The following is a 14,541-nucleotide window of genomic DNA, read 5'->3' as shown; positions in this document are numbered from 1 at the left end:
TTTTCTAAAGGACACATTTTTCTTGCTTTTTGAATAAAGTGTGTTTTATGTTTCTAGTGTAACCATGCTACTTGTCTATATGTGTATATATAAGCATGATTTTGTGCACATGAAGTATACTGCATTGCAAACATGCCCATTTTAAATGCACAGTCCACTCTACATTGCAAAGAGTTTTGGGAAGTGTGAAATGGATAATTTTGGAAGCATTCTTGGTCACCAAAATACTTTTCTATCCCTACTTTTAACTGATATATTTAACTTTCTAAGATCTACAGAGACACTCGCTGGAACACCTCAGCAAGCGAGAGTCCAAAAGTGGCAGGCTCAAACCCAGAACCTCAACCAGTGGCTGATACCAAATGAGAGACTCCCCCTTGGGCATACAGAAGACTGGGCAACTTGGAAGACACTGAACAGACTGCGCTCTGGCACCACAAGATGCAGAGCCAACCTCAAGAAATGGGGCCACAAAGTGGAATCCACGACATGAGAATGGAGAAGAGCAAACCACTGACCACCTGCTGCAATGCACCCTGAGCCCTGCCACAAGCACAATGGAGGATCTTCTTATGGCAACACCAGAGGCACTCCAAGTGGTCAGATACTGGTCAAAGGACATTTAATCAACTACCAAACTCTCAAATTTTGTATTTTGTCTGTTTGTTTGTTTTGTTCTGTTAGAAATGTAATACAATTGATTGGTTGCCCTGACATGACAAAAAAACATATATTTACATGGGATTAAAAACAATAGTATGGGAAGCAACTTGGGACCTTTACCATGAGTATATTCTAAAAACTACCAAGGAGGAAAAAAATCCCTATATTTCTATATAATATTTGATATGTAGTAGGAGGCACATTCTTAGAAGAGGCTTGCTTTGAAGAAAGAAAAAGAGAAGACAATGCCTCCCTTAAGATTAACAATTTTGTAATAAAAAAAGGCAGATGATTGTGAGGTATTGTGAATAAATGAATTATTCTGTTTCATAAATCTATCTATCTATCTATCTATCTATCTCTATCTATCTATCTATCTATCTATCTATCTATCTATCTATCTATAAATGCTCTGGGCGTAATGAGTACCTTAAAAACAAAAAAATACTGGGCCAAATGACCCCAAATTTGGCAACAAAACTCCTCACAATCCAAGGAGTGACCATCACGGAAAAAACCCACAAAAAATATTTTAAATTCAAAATATTACTATATTAAATAGACTCATAAAATAGAATTAGAAGGGACTCTACCATAGTATTGCAGGAGGACAGGAAAGAAGGAGAGAAGAAAGGAGGGAGTGAAAAAGGAAGGAATGTAGGAGGGAAAGGGGGAAGGAAGGGAAGAGAGAAGGAGGGAGGGAGGGAAACAAGGAAGGAGGGAAGGAAAGAGGGAAGGAAGGGAGAGAAGGAAGGATAGAAAGAGGAACAGAAGGAAGAATACAAAGTAGGAAGGAAAGAAAAGGGGGAGGAAAGGCAGGAAAGAAGTAAGGAAGGAGAAAAGGAAATAAAAAGTGAAAGAAGGAAGGAAACAGGGAGGGAAGAAAGGAAACAAAGGAAGAAGTAGGGAAAGGGGAAGGGAAGGAAGAAGGAAGGATGAAACCAAAGAGCAAAAGAAGGAATGAAAAAAGAGTTAGAGAAGGAAGAAAGGAGAGGAAGGGGAAGAAAAAAAAAAGGGGGGGGGGAGGAATAGGTAGGTACTTCTCATAATAGTCCAGATATCTACCTCCACTTCAAAAATTCTTACTATAGGCCACAGCAACGCGTGGCAGGGCACAACTAGTGAATTATGAAAAGATTTACCTAGTACATTGGGGTTTTGTTTTGTATAAAAAATCCTATTTTGCATTGATTCCAGGGGAAGCAAGATTCATTTACCAAATCAAAAGTACCGTATGTTGGAAATTAATATCTAAATCTATGCCAACTTTGGCTTTAAGACAATCCCATTGTGTACTTTATCAAAATTAACTTTGTCATGTCAGTGACCCCTTCACATCTGAAAACAAACATTTCCCTTTGCCCTTCTCACAATGGCATTTGCCCACATGTAGAATTAATTTTGTATATTTTTGTGTGAAGACATGCAGGAAGGCTTTCAAACATACCAGTGCTTTTCACTGTAAATTGCAAACAGTTGCATCTATTGGTTTGAATGTTCCAGCAGCAGTGTGTGAGTGTGAGGAGATTGGGTGGCGTGGCAGTCTCATTTTTTAGTAGCTCCCACTGTACTGAAAGATCCTAGATTTATTTTGGCTAGAGACTGAGTCTGTAATTGACAAGTTAATTAGGGAGGTTCATTGGTTTTGTCCACCTTGAAAAAATAGTCAGTGTGAAACTGTCTGGGAAGCATGATGGAGAGAAAGCAGCAAAAAATAAATTGCAGATATTTATTGCCACTCACCGGAAAGACTGTCATTTCTTCAAGTAAGACTTCTTCCAAATCATGCCAAGTTTCCTTAGGAATTGAAACTACTTTCAAAACTGTCCCAATATCTGAAAGAAAGGAAGGTAAGATATTTCTCCAATAAGAGAAGTTATATATCAACAGACATTTCATTTTTCCATATTAAAATTATTGTGTTTTATAAATCCTGGACCGACTTATCTATTGGTCTTATCAAAAAATGAATCATTTTCTTTCATCTCTGAGTAGAATAGTGAAAGACAACAGCTTTGTTCATGCCAGGAGAATTAAGAAGCACTGACATTCACTAATCTCTCCACTTCTGGTCTTTTTGAATGCCTGGGTGGGGAAATGGTGGTGGCAGCTGATCACTTCAGGTGCATTAGTGCTTTCCCTTCTCTGTGGACTAACCTTGGACTTATCCACAATTCTATCAAAATCCATACTTTTTGTCCCAAGACTTGCCTTTGACGTATACACGAGGGAGTCTTATACTTGAATATATGAAGTAATGCAATTTAACATGATGATGTTGATGACAACGATGATGAATTTATTAACCACCTCTCTCTGCGGCTCATAGTGGGATACAACATTATTAAAACAAGAGATAAAACACTATTAAAAGACATACAACAAGATGCACAGAGTTAAAATACAAGTTAAAATCCACTAAAGAAATGCAGATTAAAATTCATAGCTTAAAATTGACTAGGAAGGTCTGCCAGAAGAGATGGGTCTACAATTGTGCCTGAAATTCTGACAGCTGATTTAGCTATCAAAACTTTTCCAGCAGGTAATTTCACAGTCTTGGGGTGGCTAATGAAAAGGTCCTCCTAGTGACGTTTACCAGTTGTGTTCTGGCTGGTTGGAGCAGACGCCCCCCAGAGGACTTCAGTGTTTGGGGTGGACTGTATGGGAGAAGGCAATCCCGTAGATAACATGGACCAAAACCATGTGGGGCTTTAAAGGTCAATACCAACACCTTTGACTGAAAACTATAGGGTACTCAAAGGATCCATTACTCTTTGAGGGCAGACCATTTTAATAGATCCTACACTCCTGCAGAGGTAGGTTCTAGCTGTGATATTAGCCCTGACCTATCCATGACAACTCAGAGGTATTGGTTACCTCTGCCCACAAATTCATATGTTCTAAGTTGAAAACCATATCAAGTGTTTGATCAAATAAGTAGGCCCAGAAACCACTGGGATATGTACATGTTTGTCATGCATACCATGAATTCCTTTGCTGCACCTGACAAACTGGCCTTCAGTGGTTTGTTGAAGTCACCTAGAATCAAAGGTCTGGAACAACACCTCCAACACCAGTTCTGTGAGCTCAGCCAGGGAGTTTGTTGGGTAGCAGGGTGGATGGTACACTAACAGAATCCCTAGTGTATCCCTGTTTTTCACACACTCAATGTGATTCAGTTCCCTCGTAGATAGTCTAGTCAGGTTAAGGTGGTCTTTATTACTCAATGTTATGGAATCCTGGGATTTGCAGTTTGGTGAAGAACCAGCATTCTTTGGCAGAGAAGCTTTACAAAGTCTTTCCTTGTAAAATGACAACTCTCACAATTCTATAGCATTGTTTATTGACAGTTCAAGCACTGTCAGACTGTATTAATTATACATTGTAAATGCAACTCCTCCCCCATTTCATGGAATACCCATTTACCATCTAAATAATCTTGAGATGTCTTAAGAGTTTTAATGAGGAATTATGCTAGAATATTTTAATTGTAAAAGAAATCTAAAATTTTGAACTTCCTATCTACTCTAGCTGTCAGCAAGTGAAGAAGGTAGTACACAGTTATCAGTAAAATGTCATGGTTGCTGAGATCCCATCATATAAAGTAGTACTGAAATACTTTGATTAAATAAATTAATAAAGCCTTTAAAATATACATCCTCATTCCTTTGCTAACTTAATTTGTCCATGTGAGGTACAAAAGTCTGTCAGAAAAAAATTGTGACAACGGAATATTGGATTATTAAGGTAAGAAGGCCGCTTTCTTTTGTCCATTAGTGGAAATTTATAAAAGCAATTTTATCAAAAGTCAGTGAGAAATTTAATCTGAAAAGGTTTCCCAAGCTGTGAATAGACAAATAACCTTAACAAATACTACTGAAATTCATGTGGATCATTCTCTTGATTTTTATTGTCTAATATTTGTTATGGGCTTTAGGTTGTAATCACATCATCATGATATTTTTATGAGTGCCAGACAAAGAGTTTCATTTACAGAGTGACATAAAAATGCCACAAATAAATTTTGGGGAAAAAATATGATGGAGATAGAAGTGCAGCATCCCTTATTGGAATTCCAACATCTGAAATATTTTGAAATCCAAAATTGTCTGTATGAATGTCTAACACTATGAGACCTATGCTTTCCGATCGTTAAGCTTTCACATGTCGAAGATATTCCAAAATCCTATTTATCTATCTATCTTTCTATCTATCTATCTATCTATCTATCTATCTATCTATCTATCTATCCATCCATCCATCCATCCATCCATCCATCCATCCAAAAAACCTCTTGTTCCAAGTATTTTGGATAAGGGTTACTCTAACTGTAAATGCTTTTTGAATAAAAGGAATAATTAACTGTGGTGGAATATTATAAAAATATTACTTTATAGGGCCAAGGTTTGTTTTTTTTTTAATCGAAGCCATTGGAATAACCTTGGGTCCCATTTCGATATCATAGTTTTAAAATGGAAATCTACCTAAAATATTAGAAACAGGGATGGGAAAACTTTGATCAGAAAACTAAGGTTCATCAAAGAAATGGGATTTCACTGGCGCCACACAGGAAAATATATGAATACTACGATTCAAGGCAACAAAGATTTGTGAAAGAAAGAAAGAAAAAAGAAACAGGAAAATGGCAAAGGGTCCTGGCAGCCAGCCACCTTGCACCCACAAATCTTTAAAACAAATAGTTCTTTCATAAAAGGATCCCACCAAGATAAGTTGTTTAGTGCTTTATAAAGCCTTTGATGTGAAAGGTAGAACGTGTTAAAGGCTGCCGTCTCTGAACAAGCCTCAAGCACCCAAAGCAAAGTTTTATCAGCATTCAAGATCAGCTTTTCGTGGAGTAATATTTCAAACAAATTTTACACAAATTGAATCGGGCTCTTTTCAGATCCATAAGCTTCAGTGAATAATGCAGTTTGAAAGATAAAATCACTCTCATTAATGCATGTTCACTGACAGATGGACTCAGAGCACTAAATGATTCTCCTCCAACTTCAAATCAAGTGAAGAGTGCAGATGGGTATAGGAAAATAAGTGTTTTAACATGTTACAGAGAGATTAAACAGGACCACTGATGAGGTGAGAGAGAATGAGTTATTTTTAGGTTGGCATCCTAAAATACACTTACAAAAATGACACAATAGGAACAGGCAAAGATCTGCTCTGCCAGTCTTAACTATAGTAATTTAAAACTTGTATTCTAAAAATCATGACAATCGTTCAGCATGATAATATAGATATAATGGAGAAGAGTTTTGACCGAAACATCTATGTAACATGCTAGTTTATTATTTTCTGGGAATAGGATGGAATCCACACATGTGATTTCCTACCTGTAATCTGAAGCAATACAGGCCCCATCTACACTGCCATATAATGTGTTTTTAACTGCATTATATGATCGGTGTAGACCAGTGGTTCTCAACTTTCCTAATGCCGCGACCCCTATATACTGTTCCTCATATTGTGGTGACCCCCAACCATAACATTATTTTCGTTACTACTTTCATAACTGTAAATTTTCTACTGTTGTAAGTCGTAATGTAAATATCTGATACGCAGGATGTATTTTAATTCACTGGACCAAATTTGGCACAAATACCTAATATGCCCACATTTGAATACTGGTGAGGGTTTTTTTGGGGGGGGGGGATTGAGTTTGTCATTTGGGAGTTGTAGCTGCTTGGATTTATAGTTCACCTACAATCAAAGAGCATTCTGAACTCCACCAACAATGGAATTAAACCAAACTTGGCACACAGAACTCCCATGACCAACAGAAAATACTGGAAGAGTTTGGTGGGCACTGACCTTGAGTATGGGAGTTGTAGTTCACCTAGAGTGTCAAGCTAGGGTGGATCTGGACCAAACTTGGCACAAATACTCAATATGCCCAAATGTGGACACTGGTGGAGTTTGGGGAAAATAGACCTTGACATTTGAGAGTTGTATTTGCTGGGATTTATAGTTCACCAACAATCAAAGAGCATTCTGAACTGCATCAAAGGTAGAATTAGGCCACACAGGACCCCATAACCAACAGAAAATACTGTGTTTTTCTGATGGTCTTTGGTGACCCTTTTGACACCCCCTCGCGACCCCCCCCAGGGGTCCTGACCCCCAGGTTGAGAAATGCTGGTGTAGACTGATATAAAGCAGTTCAATGTAGTTAAGCAACTAAGTGCAATTCAGTTATACCATGACAATGTGCAACACCATGCTTCTTTGGCCTCATCATACCTTGCTGTACAAATGGGATATGGAATAGTGCTCCCTGTGCCTTACAGTGCTAAATCTGGTGCCCTCAGACCTTCACTTCTTCAGTCGAATGAAAGAGCTTCACTTCAGTGATGTAACTGAAGTGTAAAATACCATCAGACACTTGACCAGCGGATGCATGAAAGAGTTTCCCAAAATTGAATTTGATGAGTGGATTCAAAGGTGACACGAAAGCATCACAATGGGTAGTTTATTTAGAAAAAAAACCATACTGTAGAAAAAGCATACATAGTTGCCTATTTCTCATGCTGTTAATAAAGGCCATTACTTTCAGTATGACTTTCATATATATATTTCTATTCCTCTTCCTTCTGCTTAGAAGCAGTTGCTAGAATCTTACCTGTTCCAATGAACATAACATCATACTGGCCATCCTCTGCATCCACCCGATCAACTACAATCTGTGTGAACTGGTAATCCAAATCTGTTTTGACCATAATCGGACGGTTGTTGATAGGGAACACAGGATTGTACATAGCAGGGTGGCTTCTTGCAAACGTGATGACTTCATCTGGAAGGTCCTTGGTTGAATCGAAGCCGCCAAATGTTTTACTAGGACACTAGTGGGAGGAAAAAGATAGAGCACAGTCAAGAGAGTGTTTTCCTTGAATGGCTCTGGGGGCTCACATTTGAATATCGAGGATCTGTTCTCAGTTGTCGATTTTCTACTGAAATCTATAAAATGCTTTAAAATAGTTTATTGCTTGTTTCATAGAGTTTTCAATTATCTGTCCTTAGTTTTTGATGTCTAGTTTTATTTAACAACATCTATAATTTCATTATATACACTTTTAGATACTTTAAACACCTTGGATAATTGGGGATCAAGCACAATTAAAAGTGGGTATCACAAACACAATTAAAAGTGGATATCACTTTTAAGAAGAGGAGGTGTCCTTCTTCCTCTCTCCTCCTCCTCCTCCTCCTCCTCCTCCTCCTCCTCCTCCTCCTCCTCCTCCTCCTCTTCCTCCTCCTCCTCCTCTTCTTCTTCTTCTTCTTCTTCTTCTTCTTCTTCTTCTTCTTCTTCTTCTTCTTCTTCTTCTCTTCTGCCTCCCTTTTCTCCGAATCAATACCACATTCCAACCATTTAATATAATACCAACAACTGGCAATAGCTTTTGTAGCCTATAGCAATGTTGTGTTTAAATGAATTCATATTCCCAAGCTAGTTTCTAATTTTCCAGATGGAGAGCAATCTTGATTACTTTCATTAATTAGATAATGATTAATCAGATAATACATATGAAGTGCTTTGAACAAGGAAAGTAATTTAGAAGTGCTAAGTATTGTTAATGCAGCTAAGGATTTATACACAAAAACATATGTGAATAATGTGAGTAATCTTTTTTTTATTTTTAAAAAGGGAGAGATCGTTTCTAAGTAGCCATCCATAAGCCACAAATGTGTAATGAATGAATGTACTGCAAGGCTGTCCACGGGTTCTGTGAGGATTTCTCCTCTTAAATTCCTTACTTCAATTGTGCATCCCTTAGGAAAGTTAAGTGCTAAATGATTTCAAAAGAATCTTGGCTATATACAGTATATTGATTTCTTGTTTACATTCACTGTGTTTGAAATGAAAGCTATAAAATGAAGACCAGCATTTACCTGCACTTTTAGCAAAAAGTAATGCTTACCCAAAGCTCTGCAATAAGTGAGGAGTCAAAAATGAAAAGATAATTTGACAAATATTTTAATCCCTTCTGTGTGTTCAATGTGTTGAGTGTCCTGTTGAGAGTAATGTCTACAGGGATAAGAGCAGTATTATCGCATCTGAACATTCAATGAATGATGTACTTACAGTTCCTGGCCGTGGATATGGTACTCTTCCTTGGAAAGGAACCCACTGATAGTTAGGACCATCTCTGTGAGCATATGGACCAAGGAACACCCGCCTCACATCAGTCATAGTATACATACAGATAGCAGATCCTTTGAAGATATTGCTAGTGTTGGAAAAAGCAGACAATTCAGGAGGGATGAAGTCATTCTTTTAAGTATAGAGTATAGACAGTTTCAGAAATTTATATAGACTTTCTGGAATTTTCTTCATGGTCTCTGTGAATGCACACATGTAGATTCCAGATTCGGATAAGCACTCTTTGTGCCTTCTTTGCCTCAGCAAGACCCATATCGCCGACTCCTGCCGTCATAGCCAAGCCTTGATGGCACAATCTCGGAAGAACCAAGTTCATCGTCTGCGGTACCTGCTGTACCAGCAGTCTCTGGCACTGGCACCCTCAACGTGGATGGCTCGACCATCGACATCGGCATCGCAACTCGCCAAACAAAGGCGACTAAGGCGGCACAAAAGAGACCTCGGGCTGCCATGTCGACGACGTCGAAGACCTCGAAGCCATCAAAACAAACCAAGAGGCCCTGTATGGTGACTACTGAGACCATATGCGTGTGCTACTCTTCAACTAGCTCTGTGGCTTCGGTGAGGTCAGTGCAGTCCACGAGGTAGACAACTGCAACTCATCAACGGAGGTACGCACTGCCTTTTGTCGGGCCCAGGAGGAATCTCGTCGTGCTGCGACCTCCTCATCTTCGGTCCCTCCCACGCCGGGCAAGTTGACATCAACTCAACCCACGGCAAAGAAGAAAAAGATGATGCCTCCACCCACTTCCCTAAGGGCAACAACAGCCTCATCAGCCACCTCATCAGCGAGGTCTTCGCTGATCCAGTCGGCCCAGCCGGAGCCCCTCCAACAGCCGATGCAGGAGGAGCAGATGCCGACAAAGGTGCCCGTAGAACGGCCAGAATCCCCAGTTATCTCGGTGGATACTGTGATAGAGGCACCCAACCGGCCACCTGGACTTACTGCCAGACAAGAGCTCTTTCCTCCTTCTATTCCCTGTGAGCTTGGATTATTTTTTCCAATGCTATAGTGATTCCTCTCTGGATTTTAGTTTGAACTTTAAAGGAAGCATTCCTAGTAATCTATCTATTTTGTGGAAAAGGTTTGACATTTTGAAGGGCTACTTTAAACTTTGGATTGAAACTTGCAGTAGATGGATTGGCTTTCTGATATGAGAACCATATGCTTCTGAGGGCTCCATCTATACTGACCATTTAATGAAGTTCTGAGCTAACTTAAAGCTGCACCGGCCAGACAAAAAACTCTCATGAAATAATGTGAAAGAGAACCCTTAATGTTTATAGTGTCCTGTGGTTTGTATCATTACCATTTGGACTCCAAATTAGTTCTAGGGTTTTCTATGTAATTATGTGCACATCCAAACTACTTTATTCAATACAGGGTTGAAACTGCATTAAACAGACAGTGTACATGGGGCCTAGGTCTCCTGTCCATATAGATGAGATGTTCTTTCCATGTACTTAATGTGGTGGAGCTGCCTCTGTGTTGGCTTCCACATCATCAATGATTTCTGCACATGTGGCTCAGCCTCCTGGCCTTCTGAAGAACTAACATGAATTATTTAGAAAATCTCTCATAATATCTTATATCACAAAGGTCTATAAAGGGGTTAATCCAGGAAAAAACATACATGTTCTTTTGAACATTGTGGCCACATTGTGGCCACTTATTTGAGAGTGATGATATACCTTGCTCATAAGAAGACTTCAATGCAACAACCTTTTGTATCTACTGCCATTCTGCCAGTCCAAAGGTTAAGAAAACATTTTCCCTATTAAAAGGCTATACCCTAACAAAGAAAGCTCTTCAAAGCAACGAGCTCCCAAAATGTCTCAATATAAGTAAAATGATATCTACCTTGAGGTTGTAAACACTCCATAGATTATTGGATTTTTAGGGTCTTTCGAGTTCATTAGAAACACATCCTCTGCCAAAAAAGCAAAATAAGGAAGGGACAAGAAAGAAAAGCATCTTAGCCACATTAGTATGAATCAGTAGCTGGCCAGAGCGTGACTTTGCATACAGAAACAATTTGACTACTTACGGAGTTCATCAAAATGAGTATCAATGCCATTGGGTCCTGGGACAGAACACATTAGGCGTGCTTTGAGGAAAGTAGTCCATTTGTTGACAAGGCTTCTGTGGCCACCGAAGTCGTTCTGTAAAAGGAATGTAATGCTTGATTTACAGCACAAAACATCTTATTTGTGGATATGAGACCACAAATTCATGGGGAAGGAAACCCAGTGTAATCTAAATCATCTTATGACTTCTTGATAGAATACAGAGTTTTGGGACTAGATATAAAGACTGCTGCTTTATCAGAGAATCATGGGCACATTTCTAAGGATTCCTACTTTAGGGATACATGGACCTGGACTTGAATTTTTTGCGATCTCTTCGGATAGTGATTATTGTCTATTTGTGTACGTTTCTGTTTTTGTCTTTAATGTTGATTTGGTCAGTGGACTAATCAATAAACTTTGCTTGTTATCTCTTCCATTATCTATTGATAATGGCATGCAATTTTAACTTTTTCTAGTGGTCAGAGAAACCAGTCAGTAGGAAGTCCTAAAATATCCACAACAACAACGACAACAATTTTTATTGATAAGCGAGTTGGCCTTATCAAATTAAAATATTCACAGTTAGATTTACATGTTAATTTTACTTTTGAAAGAAACTCTATGATTCCAAGCTCATTTGCCTGTTTCCTTGAAAGAAATATTTTTCTTGTGCTCATTGTTCAACCTGTATTTTTGACCCGTAGTTTTAATATACTTAAATTATGAAGCTCCACAATTAGACAGAGGTACGCAAATTACGCTTTTGTGTATAGCGCGTGTCTCGGGGGGGTGCTTGAGGCGCTCTTGAGGTGCCCCTGCCCCGAAGAACACCAAGAGGTAGCTCGCTCTCCCTCCCTTCTTCCCTCACAAGTGCGCAAGTGCAGCTCGCTTTCCTCCTCCTCACAGGGCAAGGGAGACAAAGATGCTAGCGTGTGTCCCTCTCCAAGTGTTAGGAAGTTTGTGGAGAAGGAGGGGCAATGCAGGGCATGCATGACGCCTCTTTTCCCACATGCCCAGCAAGGCTGCTGCGCACCCCTTTCCCGGCGTTGGGAAGTGCGCGCCCTGCATCGCCCCTCCTTCTCCGTGCACTTCTTATCACTGGGAGAAGCACGCACGCTGGCATTTTTGTCTCCCTTGGCCTGCAGGACTTGTCACGCATGCCTCCCATTGGGCCGAGCCCTGCTGGCCCCGCCCCCTTTCACCCTGTGAGCCTCCGGAGGTAAGTAGAACGTGCTCGAACCCAAAATGGCCGCAGCGGGGCTTTGCCTTTCGCACAGCTCTCAGGCCGGGATGACAAGGACTCGCTCTTTCAGGACCAAATTTCCCTTCTGAGTGGTCAATTTATCTCACTTCCTGCTGTCTCACCCCTGTTCTTAACTAGGAATTGGATGTTTGAGACTGCCTGTAGTCTTTTTTTAATGGGTGGGTTGTTGATTTGATCTTCGAGACGTGAAATAAGAGGGATTTGAGCAGTGTTGGCCCTTTTGCAATTGGCTGGTCACTATCTGAAACCATAATGTTTTTTGAATGTACTGGAATATTGGGTTGCTATGAGTTTGGCCATGTTCTAGAAGCATTCTTTCCTGACGTTTTTCCCATATCTGTGGCAGGCATTCTCAGAGCTTGTGAGTTCTGTTGGAAACTGGGCAAGTGAGGTTTATATATCTGTGGAATAACTACCACAAGCATCAAGAAATTACATATATTAGAAACCAACTTTCTCATTACTTTCTTTTCAAGATCACCAGACTGGATCACAGCAACGCATGCCAGGGGACAGCTAGTGTGTGTGTGTGTGTGTGTATGTGTATATATATATATATATATATATATATGGCATGGGACAACTTCGGCCCTCCATGTGTTTTGGACTTGAACTCCTACAATTCCAAACAGCCAGTAAGGGGGGGGGGGCGCCAAAATACTGTTTGCTTACCATTGAAAATTACCCAGGGCCGCCTCTGCAATTAGATACAGCTGCTATTCTAGTTAAGACTTGTGGGCCCCTTCTAAATTGCCATATAAAATCCAGTTTTTCTGGTTTGAACTAGATTATATGGCAGTGTAGACTCTACCCCCTTCTACACTGCCATTTAATCCAGACTTTCAAAGCAAATAATGTGGATTTCAAATCCTCATATAATACCATTCATAGCAGATAATGTGTATTAGTGGCTTTGATAATCTGGATTATATGGCAATGTAGAAGGGACCTGAATGCCATTTTACACAGCCCTAAAATGCAGAAGAAACTGGGATAAAAGGGGTGGTGTCTTAATGATGTTTGCCAAAAATGAACACTGGATTACATTAATGGCCAAAAACATGTGTTAAAAGGGTGATCTTAAAATCCGATTTCAACCAAAAAATGTGCATATTCACATCATTGTATATCCTGCACTCAAGGAAAACACATAATTTTGTTCCTATATTCTATATCCAGTCATATGAATATGAACCCTAGTACTTGTGGATTAACTGAAACACACAGATGTTGTCAAACAGTGCTCTGCGTCTGGCATGTAGTTTCAGTAAAGCTATGGCAATTATCTGACTTCCCTGTTCAATACAGTGGTGTCTGTGGTCCCATATTCTTCAGATATAGTAGTTGGTTCAGTTGGCAACAAAAAACAATAATATAGGGTAGCTGAGTTCATAACTTCACAACACTGGTAAACAGATGAGAGAATATATATTTCTTGTTAACAATAAGCAAATCTGCTACAAATTTCTTCAAATCTTGACTGTAATCCTTAACATGGATCTGGGCCCAATTTGTGATTTGACCCAAACCCAAATTTGAGTCTGATTTGGAAAGGCATATCCAAATCAAAGGCTGAAAGAACATTTCCAAAACAGTCCCATTCCTCTAGAAATATCACATTTGTCTTGATTCCGAAAGTGACACATTTGCTATTTTGAATCTATTTAAAATAATATGACCAGTTCGCATGAATACCTCTCCTGTTTTTTTGTTGTTGTAAGACTGAGTTAAAATTTCTGGTCTTATTTGAGAACAAACTGCATTTGACATTATGTCAGGACATTGGATAATGTGATTTATTCTATATAGTTAATTTAAGTAAATTAGAATTCAATTGAATAAGCCTTCAAAAATACATTTAATCTGGCTTGTTTTTAATCACGTAAAATCTGGACCTTCAATAGTGTGATGGCACGCTGGGAAATGAAAGAAAACTATGCGCGTGTCTGTCTGTTTTCCCAGTGACCATCGTATGCCCTATATGTACTTTAATTCTTTAAAATAAGACTCTGGAGACAAGATTAAATTTAACCAATTAAGTTTACTGAACAAAGCAAAGAGAACTTCTGTTAGAGCTCAATAGAGCTGTTCCGATGTGCCTTCCCAGAATAGGAAATCTCCAATACCAAGTCCCAGAAGCACTTTATTAGAACTAAGATTGCCGCACACTGCACATTGCACCTACCCTATAATCCTTACGTATCACCTGTCACATCAGCACTTTTAATTCTGTACCCATTACTTTGGCCCGGCCAGTTTTATTGTGTTTTGGTGTATTGTTTATTTCTTGTTGTTTTGTTGTTTACTATTGCTTTGTTTTAATTTGCTTTAAGTTGTATTGTTATGTTGTGTATTGAGGCCTTGGCCTTTG

The 14,541-nt window shown here is 39.3% G+C and overlaps 1 protein-coding gene across 1 annotated transcript in view; it reads right to left on the bottom strand.

Moving 5' to 3' along the window:
• Window positions 1–14,541, bottom strand: part of SEMA3A (semaphorin 3A) — a 303,398-nt gene that overhangs the window by 33,060 nt on the left and 255,797 nt on the right. The window contains exons 8-12 of the mRNA XM_067468901.1: window positions 10,885–10,999; window positions 10,698–10,767; window positions 8,759–8,903; window positions 7,298–7,517; window positions 2,407–2,498 (exon numbers count right to left, since the gene is read on the bottom strand). Of these exons, the coding sequence (XP_067325002.1) occupies window positions 2,407–2,498; window positions 7,298–7,517; window positions 8,759–8,903; window positions 10,698–10,767; window positions 10,885–10,999 (642 nt within the window). The remainder of the gene's footprint in view (window positions 1–2,406; window positions 2,499–7,297; window positions 7,518–8,758; window positions 8,904–10,697; window positions 10,768–10,884; window positions 11,000–14,541) is intronic.

This window comes from Anolis sagrei, chromosome 5 (genome assembly GCF_037176765.1).
Source record: "Anolis sagrei isolate rAnoSag1 chromosome 5, rAnoSag1.mat, whole genome shotgun sequence".
Taxonomy (NCBI): Eukaryota; Metazoa; Chordata; class Lepidosauria; order Squamata; family Dactyloidae; genus Anolis; species Anolis sagrei.
The sequence above is the reverse complement of the archived record's forward strand: the minus strand, read 5'-3'. Positions and strand labels throughout refer to the sequence as shown.